We start from the raw sequence: 21873 nt of genomic DNA on the forward strand, positions 1-21873 counted from the left end.
CATGAGTATCAACAGAGGCAGGAGTGTGACATTGAATTGAGAGAGATGGCGACAGTTAACACAACACCCCTGGCACTTTGTAGAAAATGGGGGGAAAAGGGTTGATGATGATGATGATGCCTGCTCAAAAAATCATTTTTCAGTTACACCCATTTGCTTGCCCAATTTTTCTGACATAGTATTCTATAGGGACTTTTTAAAGTTTGCCAACTCATTGCACTCCCAAAACATATGTTCCCATTTGCTTATTTTTATTTTTATTTCTATTCTTACTTTTATTTTCACTTCAGTTTTTATTTCTATTTTCATTCATTTCATTATTTTACATATATAAAAGTAAAAAAAAATTTCAGTATATAGTCCTTCACATCTAATATTGTGTTCGTTCTCAATTAAGGAACATTTATTTGTTTCACGTGTTTTTAATCATGCTTAGAGTTTTCCTTGATTATTACAATGTAATGTTTTAATATTTCTAAATGTATCTAAAGATATCTAGTATACATAAATATTTTCTTACATAAAGATGTGAGGGTATTTAAGGGGTGGTGACCGAGTGACATTGTTTCCCGTTTGTTCTCTGTCGGAGTTTTCTGAGGAAGTTGGTGTATTACAACCGCCGAAAAGCTTGTGAGTAGCTTAAATCTAATAAAGTCTGCATTTTTTGTATTTCAACGTTTGGAGATTTCTATCTTCATTATTTACCATCTACCTGAGGGGAAATACTTTGAGTTTGCTTGGGGTTTAAAAATACCTATGCAAACACTTCCAAGCAAAAATCCTAAATCTTGTAGACTTTGTTGCATATTTGGGAGCCTTACATATGTCCTCCAGTTGTTTCCTTGTGAATTGCTTATTCAGTTTTTCTTCCCAGTCTTATATAATGTCCTTTGATTCCAATAGCTATTGTGCAATATTTTATATGCCCTACTAATTATCCCTTTTTGACAACAACTTTTTTTCTAGATTCAAAGAAAAACTCTGCTAGAGGAGGTATTTCACTTAGGATCCCCCTATCCCTTTCTCTTTGCCTATATATCAATCCCTTGTAGGGAAGGCAGTCTCTAGCCTGCAGTCCAAATGTCTTGGCCTCTTCCCTTTTTTTTTTTTTTTACTTATCCCTCTCTAGTTATTTGCTCCCAATACCTTGTTTTTTTTGCCAGTTTTCTCCAGTAAATTCCAGCCCCCTCTTGCCTATTCTGTGTACCCTGAATTGCAGTAATCCCTATTAGCTAAATCTCCTTTCTCCATTCACATGGTGGCTTTGTTCTTAGAATACTTTTTCATTCCTATTAGCTAAATCTCCTTTCTCTATTCTGATGTTAGCTTAGTTCTTAGAGTACTTTCTGCTTCTTTATGAATATAATATTCTGTATGGCCATTGTTATTCTCCTTAAGGATCTACATCCAAAATCCTACCCCGTCCTTATTTCTTGAATTTCTACCTTGCTTCATCATCATCCCTTTCCATTTTGAATTATAGCTTTCTGTCTGTGCTTCGTATGAGACTTAACTGTGTAGCTCTAAAATTTCTATTCAAATTGGGTAATCCTAAACCACCTGTTGGAAGGATCAACTTTTCCCACTTGACTCTTGCCCTTTTCCCCTCCTATATAAAATTGTTCAACTCCTTATAAATTATTGTTCACAACTTCTCCTCAAGTTGATAAAAATATACCTGACCTGTATATAAAACTAAAGAGACTAAAACACTTTTGCTGCTTGTATGTTGCTATCCATATCCAAAAACAATAGTGTCCAATTTCTCAGTTTTTGTATTATCTTTTGTTTAGTTTCTTTCAACATATCCTTAGCGTCCATAACAGAATCCTTTTTAATCAGCAATCCCAAATACTTAACCTGCCCAACAGTGTATGCATGTAACACAAAAGCTGGAACTAGACATTTAACAAAAAAGGTGTTATACGTAAAAGGTGGAAATAATAAATTTTTAATACAATGATGCTTTCTTTAATGTCTTTAAATGTAAATGGCCTCACAGATAAATAAAAACAAGAAGGAGTAGTGAACTATATTAAAAATGTAGAGTGCAAATAGCTATGTTACAGGAGACACACTTGGAAAGAACTGAATATGTGAATTTGGTAAAGAAAGGTTTTCAGGATGGTTATTCAGCGGAGTAGCTGGGACAAAGGAAAAGAGGAGCACTTATATTTCAAGAGGAGCTCCAGTAGTGATAGAAATAGATAATAATGGCAGATTTGAAGTGCTAAGGGGCTACTGGCAAGGAAGGAGGATTACACTGGCATATATTTACATTCCACCTAAAACTGCTGTAATGGAGCTTAAGAAAATTCTGGGAGAAATGATCGGTTTTCAGCAAGGAATATTACTTGTGGGTGGGGACTGGAACTTGATTTACAGCAGTGAGGATGTGTATGGGAGGCCCAGAAGGGAAATATAACAAAGGAGGATAGACTTTTGAAGACATTTATGAAAATATTTGGCATGGAAGATGTGAATTCAGTAATAGGAGTTCTGAGTGAATTTACATATTATTACCCAAGATGTAAAAACTGGGCTAGGCTAGACAATTTACATTTCACATGAACATGTACATTTAATTAAAGTTCTTGATACCCACCCAATAACTATTTCAGATCATAAAAACACAGGGTAATTAAATAAAAATGAGACATTGGTGCTTTCCCACTAATCTGTTGAAAAGAAAGGAATTTAAGGAATGGTTAGTGGAGATTATTCACGAACTGTTGGAGAGGATAGAAATTTCTTCTGAAAATATAGCTAGGGAGTGGGATAAAATTAAGAAAAATAGGGTGGAAATAAAAGAAAGGGAACTATGGTTAAGAAGTAACAAGAATTATTTAGAGGGACTGCCAAATGTGAAATATTGCAGAATTTAGGGGGAATCTCATAGAACAAGAAGAGGATCATCTGCAGAATGCTAGGCAGAAAGTAAGGGATTACCTCAATAATAGGCATGAGCTTAGAAAGATTGCTGTTAAGCAACTGTTTTTTGATAATAACACCAGAGCACAAAAACTTTTAGCACAAGAACTCTGGCAACAGTAAGTAGAAAGGGCTGTCACCAAACTTGGGGAGCCTATAACAAAGAAGGTAACAAGAGATCCTGTAGAGGTATTAGAAATATTTTGGAAATTCTATGAGAGTCTGTATAAAGCAGAGAAATAAGAAAATCAAGAAAATATGCAAATGGAAATGTTTATGGAAGTATTAAATATGCCAAGGTTAGAGGTAGATGAGGCTCAATTACTAATAGGATAGGAGGAGATGAGATAAAAATTGTGATGTATAACCAATCCACAGGAAAGTCCCCAGGAATAGATGGCATTCTTGTGGAAGTTTGGAAGGTAGGAGGAAAAAAACTGATAAAAGATCTGGAAGGATTTGTTTAACAATATCTGAAGAGGAAGAGAAGTTGCACCGTCCTGGAAGAAAGCAGTGGTAGCTATAACACCTAAAGAGGGTAAGGATCCATCAAATTCAGCTTCATACAGGCCCATTTCTATACTAAACCATGATTATAAAGTGTTCCTGTCTATAATGGCTAAAAGAATGGCAAAAGAAATGCCAAAACTGATAGATATGGATCAATGTGGTTTTGAGGAGGGGAGGCAAATATTTGACAACATTAATAGAACACTGATGATCGAGAGGGAAGCAGAATGTAAGAAAATAGTATTGTTGTTAGCGGGTCTTGATGCAGAGAAAGCATTTGATAGAGTAAGCTGGGACTTTAGGAGCAGGGCAGTGGAAGCATTTGCATTTCCTGAAAAATTATAAGGTTGATTAGGAGATTTCCCCTTTATTATTTGCATTATACTTAGAACCATTGGCAAAGAAAACAAGGGACTTCAAAATTCAAAGATATAATTGGTGTGGTAGTCGAGAAAAGCTGGCTTCATTTGCAGATTATGGAAATAGGTAGCCTGGAACTATGTTGGGCCATAAAGACACATATATCTGATAAATGGATGATTTGCTTAAAATTCAGTATTAAATTAAGCAGCGTGCCATCTGTCTAAGTTTAGACTGACTGGGGAAATGTAGATGTTAGTGGTTTTTCATCATTAAAATGAATGCCATCGTCAGATTTTTATATAAAATAATTTCTTGAAGTTCTGGTTGTCATATAAGCAGTTTCACAAACTTCATCAGATGCTTCTTTTAGGCATTTCCCCACCACTGAAGCAATGTGAGACAAATTAGTATCTCCTATGTAGGTGGGATTCCACTGTTGTCCTGAGATTTAACTAGGCATAACCCTGATGATCAGTGCTTCCATTATTAGAACCATTGCCCCTTTTGTGATATTAGTAAGAAATGAAAAGGGTTGGGATGTATGCAGTTTGAGACCTGCATTACTTTTGTGTGTGTCTGTGCGTGCGCACTGCTTTTAAGATCCAGAAGCTCTTAGGGCTTCATTTCTGGGTATACTTCCCAGAGTCAAACTATGCTGTTGTTTATCTGGAAAATATCGCTCTTTGTATAACGTGTTATTTTTGTTATAGCTGTTTCTATCAGTGAAAGGAAATTATAACACTTTTTTATGCTTTTTGACCAACTAATCCCGTTTAATGATCCAGATGTACTTACTCCCCATCAAGCAGTTAGTGCAGAGGGTTAAGGCTGTGAGCTGTAGTTCCTATGGTACAGGGTTTGATTCTCTGAGTCCGTTTTGCCTACTATGTGACCTTGAGTAAGTCACTTAACCAGACATTGCTCCAAGGTCACCCCAGAAAAGGGACTGTGTGTTCAGAGGGCATAGCAAATGGATATTCTCTGTCTCCCTATCTATCTATCTATCTATCTATCTATCTATCTATCTATCGTATATATCTTTGAGGGTCTATATTAGAACATTGAAGTTTCAGAACTTCGAATGTTCTAATATCGAACCCTATTCAGCGAAAGCTGAAAACATCGAACATACAGAACAGCAAATTTTTTCCTAGGGGAAAAAATTTGCTGCTCCAAAACACATACACACAACACAAGCACACCAAACAAACAGTAATCCACACACATACACTTAAATTCTTACGCCTAACCCTACACTAAACTATACACACAGCACTAACTATCCACTTACCTTAACCCAAACCCTAACCCTAAGTTCCGTTACTATCGCACACTCACCTCACCCACTCCCTAACCCTAACTCACCAAACCCTCACGTCCACAAAATTGCACACATACCTAACCCACGCCCTAACCCTCACGTCCACACAATCGCACACTTACCCGAACCTGACCCATAACTTTCCACCACAGTGCTGAAAATACCGAAGCAACAGAAACCGACAACTGAATTCTTTCCCTAGGAAAAAATGCGGTTTTCTGTTGCTTCGATATTTTCAGCTTTTGCTGAATAGGGTTCGATATTAGAACATTCAAAGTTTTGAAACTTCGATGTTCTAATATAGACCCTATCTTTGAATCATTTTAACTGAGTATATGGAGGTAGGGGCAGAGCAGCAAATTGTATTCATGTTCATATAGGTCAGGTTCATACCAGGCATGCAGTCCAGGTGACTATTAAGGAGCCAAACCCAAATTTTCAGTTGCCCCAAACCACTGTCTGGTTAAGTGACATGCTGAAGTTCACACAGGTAAATAAAGGTGGAAAAATTGAAACCATATATCTTTGGAACAGGAAGCAGCTCATTAACAAGTCAGAGTTTTCAACCTCCTTGTAATCTGTAAGCAGGGAACACAGCCATGGGCATAGGTAAATCCCTGAATTCACTTACAAACATTTATTGGTTGTGCTTTTCCCTAGCCATGTATGGCTTGCTTGAGGTTAGCCACTGGCCCCTGAAGGGAGTATTTTTGCAGCTATAATAGCTTTGCTGCCTTACCACCCCCCCCCCCAACAAAAATCGAAAATTGTCCTCTGGCTACTCCATTCTGAAAGCAAGACTTTGGCTGCTCTATTCTATGTCTTTAGCTGACTTTTCTAGTGACCAAGCATATGTTTCGATCTTATGGCCGCTAGTGCTTAATGAGGACTTTATCCCCCAATGCCATGAATCTGGCTACACATGTATTATTTTAGCTAGCTAGGTAACAGAAACTGTAGTATTTGAGTAAGGGGAGACCTGACCTGGATGGTTGGATACCAGAATCAAGTTTTTTTTTTTTTGAATAGGTGCAATCCCCCTGCTTTCTAGCACTATCACTTGCATGTCTTCATTAACCCACTAGTTCTGTTGTCAGCTGTCACCAGCCTCCCTTGGTGTAACCACTAACTGGCTGGGTCCCTCAAGGGAGAGTAAAATGCTGGACTCCTTCAGGCTGGGTGAGAGTTACAGAGGTTCCCCAGCATACTTAACATGCTGCATATTCTGCTTATTTTTTTAATTACATGACTTAATTCTCTCTTCCCTCCAGCTGACATCAGCACATATAGTTTAGTGGCTGTTGGCAAGTGTGCATGTTTCTTAGCATGGTGTTTGTGAAACAGACTGCCTGTTTACCCCTTTTTTACGGACCTGCAGTGCCCACAGTCATCACCAGGGGAGATGTTGAGACAGAGCTATTCCCCCGCCCCTGGGGTGGCTACTTGTTCCTTCCTTTTTATACCTGACTCTCTTGAACTTTGACCACAGCTAGATTCTGGGTCAGCAGTGGCGCAGGTAATGAGAATAGAGGACTTATGATTTGATGGATGGATATTCATAGAATCACAGGAGATTACTAGTCTGTTGACCCGGAGGTCATTTTAAGCCTAGCTGTTTCATCCCAATGTAATACCATAAAAATACTAGTCAATACCCAAGATTGCATTTATTGATAACTGCCCACGTCCAGTAGAGTTGTGAACTCTATCCCTGGTAAGACTTTACGGTGCCCCATCCACTTGTCCAGGTTCTTCTTGAACAGTGTCGTAGAGGTTCTCTGTTTCACATGAATTGGTGGTAACCTGTTTAAAAGGGGTCCATGTTTGGCCACCAAATTTGAGAAAACGCGAACCATTAAACAGCGAAAGGAAAACAGCGAATGGGGCAATCATCAAACTACAACAGCACTGAAAAAAAAAATACATTGAATGGCCATATTTGGCCAACAACCAGGAAGTAACACGTTACATAAAGTAAGTGAAGGGAAACCTTTTAAATTTTTCCTTTTCCCCCACTGTAGTGCAATCTCAAAGTTGGTACGTATAGTTGGTGGGGTGAGGGGTGCAGCCCCCCACCTTGGTTGGTTGTGTGTGCGATGTTGGCTGATTCTGACCATTTGATGTAGATTTTTTTTTCGATGCTTTTGTAATTTGATGATTGCCCTGTTCGCTCTTTTCCTTTTGCTGTTTCGTGGTTTACGTTTTTTTGAATTCGGTAACCGAACATAGACACTTCCAAAGACACGGCAGTCGCTGGGAGATAAATCTGTCCCTCCAGCATGTCCTATTTGTCATCGGCCATATTTAGGTCCCTGGAACAGGTATCCCTTGTCCCATTTGATTTACAGATATGCAGCAAGTAGGCCAGGCATACATCTGCCCTAAGAAGTGAGTACGATGCCGAGTACAGTGACGGGAACTGTCACTGTCATATTGGACAACCTTGCTATCCTTTTCCAGTTTGAGCTGAATAAGAGATGGATGCTACAAACCCTGCAGCTCGAGTTCAGGCATGCTTTAATTAAGTAGAGAGCTTATAGTAGAAGTAGTACCTTATACTGATGTCTTTTGGCTTCTTTTTCAGACAGCAGGTAATTATTTGGATTTGCAAAATATTCTTACTACAAAAAGTTCAGAGATCCCTATACTAGAATAAGATCATTAGTGGCAGAGTTTACCTCCTGGCTATATAATAAAGTCTTATTGAATGCTACTATTAATGAAATGCTGTTGCTAAGAAACTTGCTTTCTGCCCCCCTTGTACTTCTCAAAGATAATAATGGAAATGACATATTAAATGCCACTCCGCAAAAGTACCCTGGCCTCATATTATAACATTCACACAACTCCTCTCTCTCCATATTGAAAGTATTGCTTCAAAGGTTCTAACTCAACTGAAACTTTCCCATCTACTATCTCCAAAAATCAATTTAGCCAGTGCTAAAAATGTACTAATACAAAAACAAGAATACTGTCTCCCCTTTCTCTGCCTGCACTCAGCCCAGAATACTCGAAAACTACAAATGGTTAAAAAACAAAATATTCAAATTTGCTGTGTTGGCAGGCATGAATATGCTTCACTACAACATACTAAAACAAGTTAATTGGCTCCCTGTAACTGCTAGACCTATTGCACTCCATTCTACTTTTATAAAGTCCTCCAAACTGGTTACTGTCCCCATTCCCCCTCTGAAAAGGTTACTTCTAACTACGGATGTTACCTACTCACTAAGAAGCACACAGGATGATGCTGTAGCTCTCTAACACACACATGACCAAGGTTCAGGAATGCCACAAGGGCATGAACCTTCTCCAAAATATATGGAATAACCTTTCTAGCGAGCTGGCAACCATTCAGTCTACAAACCTTCAATGCTGCATTAAGCAGCCATATGTACAGTGAAGCCAACTGTACTTGTTTTCTCAAAGCAGATTAAACCTCATTTTCTGACTTACTATAAGCCCTATTGATATATTTATTGTTCATCATAGTTAGTTATGATTTTTTCTTTTTTTTTTCTTCCTGATCATTTCACTATTCAAAGTCATCTCAAGTTTTTATCCTGTTTCCAAATCCTTTTCCTAATTGCTTTTAACGTCTTTATTAAATTATAAAGCCTTATGGACTATTAAAAAATGCATCTGATTTACTGCATTTTACAGCATTTAATGACTGTTTATTTTATTGTCAGGCCTAAGTTTATAATATTTATTGCACCTAGGGCATGACTGAAAAGGGTCAGTTGACCAGCTGACTTACTGGGTTAACAAATTGTAAGTAAATAAATAAATAAATAGATTCCTATGATAACCCTAGACTAAGCTGATCTTGTGAGTAGAAAGGTTGGTAGGAACTTAATGACTAATGAAATGTTGTGCCAAGCAGCCCGCTGCTTATTTGTTGTGGATTGAGAGTCAAGTTTATAGTATGGGGCTGGTATTTAAACAGAAATGCTATGTGTTTTGGCATTAATAAATAATTCAGTCTTATAGATCCCATAACTAGTTGCAAGGATGAAAGGCAGCTAAAATCACTTTAGGTATGGTGACAGAAGAAAGTAGAATGATAAACTAGTTGCATTTAAAGTAACTGAGTTGCTTTATTTTACTTTGGTTTGCATGCAGATTTGACAACAGTAAATTATACTATATAGTTAACAAGTAAGATGTTTGCCTTCTGTGCCAAAAGAATGAATGGAAAATGCTTAATCTATTGTTTTCAGATTTGGTGATTGTGATGCAGTATGTATTTGTACTGTAACAGCAGAGAGAATTAGGATACCAATGTGCTTAAAGCAGATGATGTAATGAAGCTTTTATGCTGCTAGTGTTTGCTGAAATGCATGTGTGTCAAAATTGTTTTCACCACCAGTATGCATCATTCACTAGGTTTGTCTTTGCCAGAACTTTAGAAAATGTGCGACAGTGATGACGAAGATTCTCCAAGTCTATCTGCTCATACCCTGGCTGCTTTACAGGAGTTTTATCAGGAACTGCAACAGAGTAATTATGGAAGCAACTCTGAACATGTTACTAAATACTCTGTTGGATCAATCAAAGAGGATTGGGTAAGAAATTATTGCATATAAGTGTTAATTATGTTAAAAGCAGAAAGTTCTTTGGGTGTTTATTAATTCTGTCAGTTATTAGCAGTGGGCACACTTTTTTTTCTGAAATTGTTGCACTTTGGTGTAGCATAGCCTGGATTCAGACCTGCTGAATCTAGTTCTGTTTGTATAACTTGAGCATTAAACAAGGCCATCTTTTGTTGGAGAGAATTCCTCTACACCCTACTGGCAGGAGTGTACATTTAGAACTCATCTGATTTGAAGGTTGCTGGAACAGGGCTCAGTTTTGAGCTTTTTTATTGGTTAATTTGTTTAAATAAGGTGCTGTTGTTTGCTATATAAACATCACATTTGCGCAGATTTGGCCTTGTTTTAGCAAAGCTCCACAGAGTTTGGCGACCAGCTACTGCTCTGCTGTATTTATCTGATCAATCCAAGGCATCTGCTAATCACTGCAAATTTTAAGTAGAATTTTTCACTGTGTATTGCACTTTTGAAATGCATTTTTACAGTATCACTGCTTATTTGAACTACTGCCGTGGTGGTGCAGCGGTAGCATTGTTGCCTCACAGCAAGAGGTTCTCCCGTTCGATTCTCGGCTGGAGTGCGGGGAGTGCCTTCTGTGTGGAGTCTGCATGTCCTCCCCACGGTTGGGTGGCGTTCGAAAGACATGCGTAAGGATGGATGTCGAGCTGGCACCTCTGCTACTGTCAATCATTAGTGGACCGGAGTTCCGTTGTGGCGACCCCTAATCGGGAAAAGCCGAAAGACAAGCAACTGCTTATTTGAACTTTTTTTTTTTTCTGAAATTGTTGCACTTTGTTTGCTGTAGCATAGACTAGATTCAGACCTGCTGACTAGTTCTGTTTATATAACTTGAGCACTAAACCAGGCCATCTTTTTTTGGAGAGGCATCGCCTGCACCCTAGTGGAAGGAGTGTGCATTTAGAGCTCATCTGATTGAAGGTTACTGGAACAGGGTTTTGAGCTTTTTTTATTGGTTAATTTGTGTAAACCAGTTTGCTGTCATTTGCTACATAAGCACCGCTTTTGCATGAGTTTGCACTTGTTTGCGCATTGCTTACTGCCGAGCAGTTGTGAGCACCATTGGCAGTTATAGACACAAACACTTCTGCCTCCAAATTTTCCCTTAGTACTCTGCTGGTGCTGCATCGGTGAGTTAATGTGACTGACCCTCACTGACAAGGTGATACATTCAGCGAAGCTCCTGAGGCGCCAACACAGATTCTACACACTAACCCTTTATATTTTTTGTCTACTTCTACTGTCCTCTCCTTTACCTGGTCCTTCCTGTCCTCTCCCTGTTTTGTCCGCATCAACTTACCTAGCATTGTGGAAGGACAATTTCCCACAGTATTTCCAGCCAGCCTGGTTGACAGGGACTTCCTAAGGCAATGTGGCAATTGCCTCATGTACACTGACAACCCACTTCTTCTAGTCCAGACAGATTCATTATGTGAGAGCTGCATATGTATCAAGAACGTAGAATCCAGGCCCTCTCACTCACCAGTTAGTTCATCTGATACTAAGCAGGTTGTCAGAATGCACACCTCACCTCCTGCACCTACCAGACCAGCAACACATAAACCTACATATGCGGAGACCCTTACAAGAAGCTTATCTAAACATCAGAGACCTTTCAACCACAAACACAAGCATGCTTCACATAATACATCCTCAGCAGAACATAGAACACATCATATATCACACACCAATGTCTCACCCGTCAAGCGCCAAAGGCATAACACAAAAACATCTTAGTCATAAGTGACTCACTTGTGAGACGCACAGATGTCCCTCTCACCAGGTTGGATAAGGAAAAAGTCACGGTCAGCTGTCTGTCAGGTGCCAGGATCCACCAGATCACACACTCACTCAAATCTCTCAACAACAGGCACTGTTATGACTTTGTCATAGTCCGTGTTGGTGTGAATGACTTAAGACATGCCTCTGGACTATATGAAGAGAGACATGACTGAGATCTCTGATTATGTGTCTCAGGCAGGTATGTTTCTAGAGTTAAGCAGCATTTTACCTTTGCCTAGGATGGTACCTCAGTACAAACAAAAAAATGATTGACTTCAACACCTTAGTGTTTGATGTTGTTCAAAGGGGATCTAATATTTGTCAGCCTAGGATGATATGGGTGAGATGGTCTTTATCTGTCATCCTGGGATTTTGGTTAGTGGCTAAGTCTCTTGCCACCCCAATAGTCCTTTTTAGGCAACGTCACAACAAGAACAAAATTCCTGGTATAAGAACACCCTCTAAAAACAACCTCAGGGTTATGCTGCTAAATGCTAGGAGTCTGAACCAGAAACTGCACTCACTGGAAGCAGTCCTCACCTTGGAAGATGCTGACATTTGTGCAGTCACTGAGACCTGGTTTAAGGCTGCGGAGAGCACCCCCAGCTATACCAGGTTACATTTCCTTCCACACATTCAGACCACAAACTGAATGCTTGAGAACTAAAGGAGGTGGTGTATCAATAGTCATTAAAGATAAGTACACCTCTAAATTGGTTAAACAGCACGATTCTCTTGAATTACTTCAGGTGCAATTAACTGTAGATAAGACCCCTCTTCAGGTCATTGCCAGATATAGGAACCCCTCCTTGAGTCAGGACATCCACTCAACCTACTTGGATCCACTCAACCTATTTGGATCTACTTGAGGCAATCAAGATACAACCAAACACCCTGGTTTTGGGTGACTTTAATTACCCATCCATTGACTGGTAAATTATACGGGCTCCTGTTGGAACATCGAAAATGCAATTGTTCGAATCACTAAAGGTCAGCCTTTAATGATTGAACAATTACATTTTCGAATGCTCCGAAAAATATATTAAAAAAAAAAAAAAAAGGTAAAGTAAAGGGTGTAGGCAGAGGGGCAAGTCCCCCTGCACCCTCCACTACTAAAATATACTAACTCCAAGATCACACTACAGCGTAGGAAAGAGAAACCTTCCCTTTCCTGTGCTTAACTCTGTTAAAGTGCAATGTCGGAGTTGGTATATTTAAGTAGAGGGGGTGTGGGGGGCGGAGTTACTTTTGTTTCTTTTCGGTTTTTTTTTTTTTTTTTTTTTTTACATTTTTGAAGTTTTAGTACTTCAATCACATAGTATTTGAAGTACTGAAACTTCGATAATGTAATATGTAACCAAATTGTACGTGTTCTAACTCACTTGTCCAAAGGTTCCTGGACTTCATTAACTCCAGTGCCCTGACCAGCGGTTGACACACCCACAAGGGGCTCAAACATCCTCGATCTGCTGCTGATCATGGGGGACCACTGTACCTCTCCCAGTGTGTGGCCATCTCTGGTGAGATCTGACCACAAATCAGTCTTGGTAGAAGTAACTGTAACACAAGATGACCCCCCCCCCCCTTAGCCATAAATAGAGTAAAAAACTTCTCCAAGGCCAATTAAATCCTCTTACATGACAGCATAAATAGCTTTATAGCCTCTCCCCCACTGATGGAATAGACACATATACTGAATTATACACTAATGCTTTATACGAGCACCTGTACTTTTGGATTGACTCTGCCATACGTGATAGAACCAAAGCAATATCTTCAAGGAAAAACAAACCTGCCTGGTGAACAACTGCCATTAATAGGCTGTAGAACAGGAGAAGGAAACTGTTATATAAGAGTAGGAAGGAAGAGTCTGAAAACCGGAAACACTCCCTCCTCAACTTAAACAAGCAAATAAGACTCCTAGCGAAGTCCTCCAAAGTGAACTACAAATCCAGATTAGCTTCCCTATCTAAGGATAATCGCAAAGCATTCTTCAGTTACATACGTAACCTCAAAGTTAAGGCCCAGATTTGCATTGAACTCATAGTTAATGGTATTACATCTACGTAACCTGTGGATATAGAAAACCTGCTGGCTGACAGCTTCAGTGAAAACTTCACTCCCCTGTCCCTGCCACATGTACCCCAAAGCATCCCTAACACCTGTTTCCACCTAGTATCTCCTTAGAACAGGTCTTAAATGCCCTCTCCAAGGCCAAAAATGCAGCCTCTATGGGACCAGACAACATCCCGGGCTGTGTTCTACATGTGTTAAAACAGGAATTAGCATCACCATTGGGCACTCTTTTCAATCACAGCCTAAGCACTGGCTTTGTCTCAGTGGAATGGAAAATGGCCACCATCATACCTTTGCAGAAAGTGGGTGCATCCACAGACCCCAGGAACTATAGACCTATTAGCCTGACTAGCTCTATCTGCAAGGCCATGGAACGAATCATCATGGACATTATTAACAAAGATATAGGAAATCTCCAAATGGCTCGACCCCACCCAGTTTGGCTTTGTCAAGGGGAGATCATGCCTGTTAAACTTGGTGGACTTCTTTGAGACAGTCACCAAAGCCCTAGGCAAGGGCAAATCTGTGCCTACAGCCTACCTAGACTTAGCCAATGCCTTTGACACAGTCCCCCACTCAGGCATCATTGATAAACTCACCCAGCTGGGTATCAACCTATATATTGTCAGGTGGGTTGCAAACTGGCTCACTGATAGAACTCGTATGGTCAAAATAGGCAACTCCACCTCCTCCAGACTCATAACCAGTGGTGTTCCATATAGATTGATTATGGGACCCCTACTCTTCAGAATCTACTTCTCCAAATTACAGGCTAAAACTAAAAGACTGTGGCTGACAAAGTTTGCTGATGACTGCAAACTGGGAGAGATCATTGAAACCTCTAGCGATGTCAACATCTTTCAGGATGGTCTTACACAGTCTAATGACTGGTGCCAAAGTCATGGTCTTAAACTTAATGCAAAAAAAAATGCATTATCATCCCCTTTCGCAAGGGTGATGTTCCTGCAAACTACCTCATCAATAGTTAGTACCCTAAGCACACGGTCAGTGGCGAGAGATCTGGGGACACTGGTCAATATCAACCTCAACTTCAATCACCGTGTCTCCACAGTGGTAAGAATGGCATTTTATATTGTTCATCTCATAAGTAAGGGCATTGCCTCCAGAAAAAAAATAGGTTATAACCCCCCTGTACTCTTCCTCATCAGGCCAGTAATAGAGTACAACACTCCCTTTGGTATGTTCCTTTCTAAACACCTGCAGCAATTGGAGAGACCACAAAAGTGCCTTACAAAGAAAACTCAGGGTCTTCAAGATCTATCTTTTGTGGACAGACTAAAATCATTGTCACTTTACTCTGTGTTGTACACGTACAGACTGCTCAGAGGCAGCCTGTTCTTTGCATATAGAACAATCTCTAACCCATCTTTAATGAAAATGCTGCACATTTGCAAGTCAAATGGCACACTGGTCACTTCCTCAAAGGACCTTAACTTGGTATGTGACATCAACAGAACTTGCTGGAGAGACAGATTTGTTTCACAGAAGTTGCCCTACCTTTGGAACAAGCTTCCTGTTCATGTTAAATAAAGCCCCTCGTTGGCCCTGTTTAAGTGTAAATTCGACGATTGGATGAGTAACCGGAAATTCACCCCAGGGTTTCCACCTGTGCCCCTCTTGCACGGGGCAGTAGGTGCTGATTTTACTGTCTGCTTGAACCAGACACCTTTGTGAATATGGGATGAACTTGGTTAGGCTTGTAAGGGCCCTGGGGCCATTAGCCTAGTAACCTCCTTTGATCCCATGTACTTTTGCGAGTGATAGCCTTTACCACTAGATGGCAGCACCAGTAGAGTTTGTATATTCACACACACACACACACACACACACACACACACACACACACACACACACACACACATGCATGGGATGCATGTTTATGTTCATATAATCTGCCTGATATTTTTCTTTCCATTTTTTATTACGTATACTAAATGTTCAGCTAAAGTCCATCAGAAGATGAAGAAGAAGAAAAAAATAATAACACATACATTGCAGTAAATACAGTATACGACCAAAACTACACCATTTTGATCCCCCAGGTTGCACCTTCCAAACATTGTGGTATATAATCGTATATCTAAATGCCACTAATGATTTTCTCTAAGAATAGGATGCTACTACAAAGGGTCTGCCTGTAGGTGCGGTGCGCGATGAGAGAGAGCTTCATCCACTCCTTCCATGGTTTAAGTGGTGGTGCTAATGACACTGATTTCCAACCTTTCAATCGTTACACCTGAGAAAACAGTGACATAATGGGCATTATTGTTTTGAACAAGTGTCCAGACCCTTTGGCATAAATCCCAAATAAGCAACATTTCAAAGTGAGTAAACTGGCCAAACCTACAAGTTGTTACCTTTGTCAAGTCTCAGAAGTATTTATCAAGATTACAAGACCATAACATGCATTTAAGATCATCGTGTTGACTATTACACTTTGGATAGGTTCTGCCAATACTGGGATAATGCTCATTTAAGAAATGTCCCATCTCTTTGAAGTACACAGTGCATGGTGGTTCTGGAGGACTCTTCCCGGTGCCTAAACTGACTGTGTTACTAAGATACTTGGCACATATACACTCTAGTGTATATAATTCCCACCTGGGACCTGGAACCTGACTCCCTTACAACCAGCCTCTGCCAGTTCCCAAGATCATTCCCTCAAAAGATCTGCTTTATCTGTGCCTGTGTGGTTATATAATTCCTCTGTTGATACAGCTTTTTATAGGAAACAGGTTGGTAATTTTTTCCTATTTCGGCCACCTCAGAAATTTTCTTTCTAGGCAAGATGTCTCCAACCAGAAACTAGCTAACCATTACCCACTGCCCAGCTGACTTTCATTCTCCTATGGAATTAAAACTACAAGTGTTTCCTAGAAATTGCCAAATATCATATTCTGGAAAGACTTTTAATTCCTGCTGTTGGGCTACTTTAGTACTCTAGGGTGGTGTTCATCGTGTTTCAGTGTTGCAGTCATTACTCTTGGGTTATCCTGCTGGCAGGCTACCCGCAGTCGGCCTGAATTCCAAAGTCCTGGTCCGGCATCGGTTGCTGTCGCCTCTTCCCTGACGTCAGTGTGCCAGGGGTATAAAAGATGCAGCCAACGCCATTTTCTTCAGTCTTTCTTGCCATGCGGTGCCCGAAGCAAAAGCAGTTCGCAAGTGCCGGTCGGCCAACTCCTGAGATTTTCAAATCTGAATTTCAGAACCAAAGTCTCCATTAAACCCAAGTACCTCGTTGGGGAAACTTTTTTCTTGCTCCAGACCGATGTCAGAAAAAGTTAACAATTGTATTTCTTGTGGGAAGCAAATACCTCATAAGGATTTTCACTCTTACTGTATTCCTTGCCTAGGCCCCGACCACAACGTTGCTAGCTATCGGTTTTGTGCTAGATTTAACCAACGCACTATTAAGCGTCGGTTCGATTTTGCATTTCATTATTTTGGCTGAAGGTTTAATTATATAATGCCGTCAGAACAGTCGACGAACGGAGTTTACAAAAAACGCAAGGAGAAGTAAAAGGATAGGCATCCGAGGTCCAAAACTGACGACGAGGCCTCCGCTAGGCCAGTTGCCGGTTTGCCGATTTTCGCAGCCCCTGGCACCCGCTACCGACTCCCACGTGGAGCTGACTGGGCCTCTGGATACTCAAGGTATTGGACACTCGGAAATCATTCCCTCAGATGGGTCCGGAGCCACTGAGCAGGCATCGGCTTCTGAGGGTGTCTTCAGACCTACACACTTGTATATTAAACCATCTTCAGCTTCAAGGACAAAGACTAAAGCAGCTCTAAAGACAAAGAAACAAGTACAGCATTCTCCTACTCAGACTACAATGCCTAAAAAACAGATGCTTAAAATGGCCGAAGACCTAATTACTTTGATCAGGATTTCCCATCCCCCTCCTGATAAGAGGCAAGAGACAGAATATGATTCTTCTGATCAGGTTTCTATTTCCTCTGATTCCTGTTCTGAACAGGATTATTCTATTCCGCCATATGAGGATTCTGATGCTGAAGAATCCATTCCTTCAGCCTCTCCTCTTGAGGATTATTCCTTTGGGGAAACACTGCATGCCATGAGGGAGCATTTCCACTGGGAAAGCCAAGATTACTCAGAATCTAAGAAAAGGCCCAGAGACTTTCTGCTATTACCTCAGCACAGACCCCTTGCTATTCCACCTGTTCTAGACATTGTAGATTATGTATTTTCGGAGTTCGGCCTCTCCCCTGACTCTTTACCTCCCGCACCTGCTAAGCCTGACAGATACTACAGGGTCCCAGATTCTCATAAATTCCTATATAAACCCCCCCCCTGCTGACCCAGAAACTATATTTCAGGGTCCCAAAGGGGGTCAAAGCTTCCACTGCAAAAAACCCTGTCCCCTCTGATAGGGACTCTAGGGCACTGGACAGATGGGGGAAAAAAGTTTACACTTCTGGTACCTTGGCTGTAAGGGCTTTAAATTGTCAGTTTCATATGCTTAAATATCAGCAATACTTAATGTCACTGCTTAAACAGAAAATGTTGGCAAATTCTGAATGTTCAGAGAACAAGGAAATGCAGGGCTTATTGCATGCAACTGAACAAGTGGGAAAGCATACTTTGCAATGTGGTTATGATTCACTGGAGGCCTCTTGCAGGACCGCTGTTACAGATTCTGTTATTAGAAGGCATGCTTGGTTAAAGGAACAGAATCTACCTGATCATGTTAAAGCAAAACTATTAGATGCTCCACTACAGCATGATACTTTGGTGCTAAAGCAGAAGAGGTGTTGAAGAAAATGGAGGATAAAGTGAAATCCATGCAGACAGTTAAGGATTTTTTACAGGTACAGCCACCCAGATATAGCAGGAATTGGCCTTCCAAAAATTGGTCCTTTCCAGTGTCAGAGAGGTCGCAAAGAGGCAGATACAGCCTTCCCAGAGGCAGATCTCAGCCCCAAGGCTCATACAGGCCTAAACAATGGGGTGCTCCTACCTCCAAAAGCAGAGAAGACAAATCACAACCTTACAGGAAACAGTCCCAATGATGTTCCTCTGCCAGATCCAAGCACTTATCTTTTGGCAGCCCCCTTAGGGGGAAATCTAGCACTTTTTTCACTAAATTGGTAAGTGATTACCCAAGAAAAATGGGTCATGAACATAGTGTCCCAGGGCTACAGGTTCCATTTTCACACCCTACCAAGGGCAAAAGGTATGTCAGACCTGTCACACAATCAGTGGGCAGAGGCACAAAAGCAAATTACAGCTCTCATGGACATGAGTGCCATTCAAGAAGTACCACAACAAGAGCAGGGGCAAGGATTTTACTCGAGACTTTTCTTGGTTCCCAGAAAGGACAAAACCTGGAGACCAATACTGGACCTGTCTATACTAATCACGTTTCTGGAGGTCCCAAAATTCAAGATGTTGACTCACAGCAGCTACTGCCCATGCTGGGCAAGAAGGCTTGGCTCGTAACTTTGGACCTAAAAGAGGCATACCTGCATGTTCCAATCAGACAGTCTTGCAGAAGATAAAACGAACAACAGCAAAAATGGAAACCAAGTTGCTACATCACAGAATGAAACAACAAAGCCAGTATACAAATAAGGTTCTGTATTTATTCTCTAGCGCCTCGGCCACAGTAAGCCTTCAAGGAGTAACACATAGCACAGACAAAAACGTTTATATAGCATCAGCTATTAACAGCAATCAATCACTCAAACAATTAAATCATTAGAGTTAATTAAAATACAATTCAAACAAATTTAAAGTGCATTTCAGGCAAACTCAAATAACACTTCTCCAGCAACAATCTGTATTCAAACCCCTAGGAATTAGGGTTTCATACTTCAAAATAAAAATAGTTTCTTTCTTTAAAAGTGCATTCTTAATCAAATTCTCATTTAATTCACTTATAAAAACCTGTCCTAAAATGGTTGCTGTTAAACTATCACATTTACCATCATGACATTCATAAAAATGCTGAGCTAAAGGACTCTCTAATTTTTTTACCCTAATATCCCTCAAATGTTCCAATAGTCTCACCTTAAACATTCTCTTCGTTTGGCCAATATAAAACTTATTACAACCACATCTGATGGCATATATCACTCTCTCAGTTCTACAACTATACTGGCCATTTGGTCTATACTCAATATTATTTATATAAGGGAAAATTAATTACATAAGGGCAAACACTACATTTCCTACATGATAACATCCCTCTACTCATAATTTGGTAATGCAATTTTTCATCAGGTTTATAAAATCTAGTGTGCACTATCATATCCTTCACATTTCTACCCCTCTTGTAAGAGAACATTAACTTTTTTTCAACTAAACTCTTCAATTCAAAATAATTTTTAAAAAAATCCCAAAAATGTAAAATACATTTTTTGATATTCTCACTACAAATATTATAAGTAGAAACCATAAATATTTTTTCCACTTCTTTGCAATTCTTAATATCATTCCTACACTTATTTATACATAATGCCCCCTTATTAAACCTGTTATTAAAAATCTTATTGATATCTAAATCAATCAACTTTATGTCATATTGTCTTTTTTCAAACATATTCCTAGTACATAATATTTCATTCATAAATATATTATCATCATTACATAACCGAGAAATTCTCAAAAATTCACCATATGGTAAGGCTTCAAGGGTATGTTTAGGGTGACAGCTGGTGCCCATCAACAATTCATTTGGTAAATCAAATTTTCTATGTATACTAGTGATAACATGTTGTCCTGGAGTACCCTGTAGATTAATATCTAAAAAAGAAACAGTTGATCCACACTGTATACCATCAAAACATATATTAAACCTATTTATTTGAATATCCTGTATAAAATCATTCACTAAATGCTTGCCCCCTTCACATAAAAAAAAATAGATCAATAAATCTAAAATAAAATTTTACATGATTTTTCACAAAACAATTAGTATAAATGCATTCTTTTTCAACTAATCCCATAAAAATGTTAGCATACATTGGTGCAAAGGGCGCACCCATTGCTGTACCTTGGATTTGATGAAAAATTTGATTATCAAAGTAAAAATAATTATTTTCTAAACAAAACTTCAATAAATCTAAAATATAATGTGTTAATGGAAAATCTCCCATCTGTTTATATACTACTTCAATTCCAAATACATGTTTGATATTGGTATAGAGACTCTTAACATCTAGAGTCAGCCAGTACATATTGTCTACCCAAATGACATTTTTAATTTTACGAAGAAAATCAAAAGAATCTTGTATATAAGACGGGAGTTTTTGAGCTTCCTTTAACAATACTTGATGCAAAACAACTCCCAAATTATGTAGAAAGTATCTACTGGCCGAAACTATATGTCTACCCGGAGGATTCCTACTATTTTTGTGAATCTTGGGTAGGCAATAAAAATAAGCTGGACCAGAATCTTCCACACTTAATTTATTCTTAACATCAGTTTCCAACCAATATCCTAATCTCAAACCTCTCTGTATTAGACGGGTATACTTATTTTTAGCCTGTTTAACAAAATCTTCTGTAACTACACAATATACTGTATCATCACTCAATAAATCTAAGCATATTTTATAATATTGTGTGTAATGCATGATTATAATTTTATTTCCTTTATCTGATGGTTTCACAATTAATTCCTTCTGTTTAGAAAAATTAACTAGTTCAGACCATTCCCTTTTATTTAAATTATAATTAACCTGTGTCAAATCTAAATTATTTATTAACAAATTAACTTCAAATTCAACCATCACATGAAAACTTTTTATACTTTCATGTGAACAAGGGGGCATGTAAGTACTCTTAGTATTCACTCTCGAAGTGTCTATAACACAATAAGCATTTAAGTCACTCTCACAGGATACAAAAGATTCATTTGAGTCCAAATCTGAAACATAATCATCAGTAGTATGTGTATCATTCAATGCAGTTTCCACACCAACATTCAAAGAAGATAAACAGTGAAAATGATACCATAAATATAATTTGCGCACAAATCTGAACAGTTCTATTTTAAACTCATATTTCTTAGGTAAAACAGTGGGTACAAATTTCAGTCCATGATTCAATACAGCATAAATACTATCATTTAACTGACATCCAGACAAATTAATTACAACATTAGATCCAGAACATAGATTAATACCATTTTGTCCTTTTGTTATTGCGCCATTGGCGTGGGGGCCCTCCCCTGTACTGTTCCTGATCCGAAAAACTTCTCTTCTGTTGCCTCCCATATGCCCTTTGTG

At 39.3% G+C, this 21873-nt stretch overlaps 1 protein-coding gene across 3 annotated transcripts in view; it reads left to right on the forward strand.

Moving 5' to 3' along the window:
• EEF1AKMT1 (EEF1A lysine methyltransferase 1) overlaps nt 1-21873 on the forward strand; it is a 395301-nt gene that overhangs the window by 115654 nt on the left and 257774 nt on the right. For 2 of the 3 annotated variants that reach the window (XM_044073187.1, XM_044073189.1), the window contains exon 2: nt 9530-9693. In XM_044073187.1, the coding sequence (XP_043929122.1) occupies nt 9541-9693 (153 nt within the window). In that variant the 5' untranslated portion in view covers nt 9530-9540. Of the gene's footprint in view, nt 1-9514; nt 9694-21873 lie in introns of all 3 variants that reach the window. The other variant, XM_044073188.1, reaches the window with a different exon arrangement.

Source organism: Protopterus annectens, chromosome 5.part1, assembly GCF_019279795.1.
Source record: "Protopterus annectens isolate FY-2018-M chromosome 5.part1, PAN1.0, whole genome shotgun sequence".
Lineage (NCBI taxonomy): Eukaryota > Metazoa > Chordata > Ceratodontiformes > Protopteridae > Protopterus > Protopterus annectens.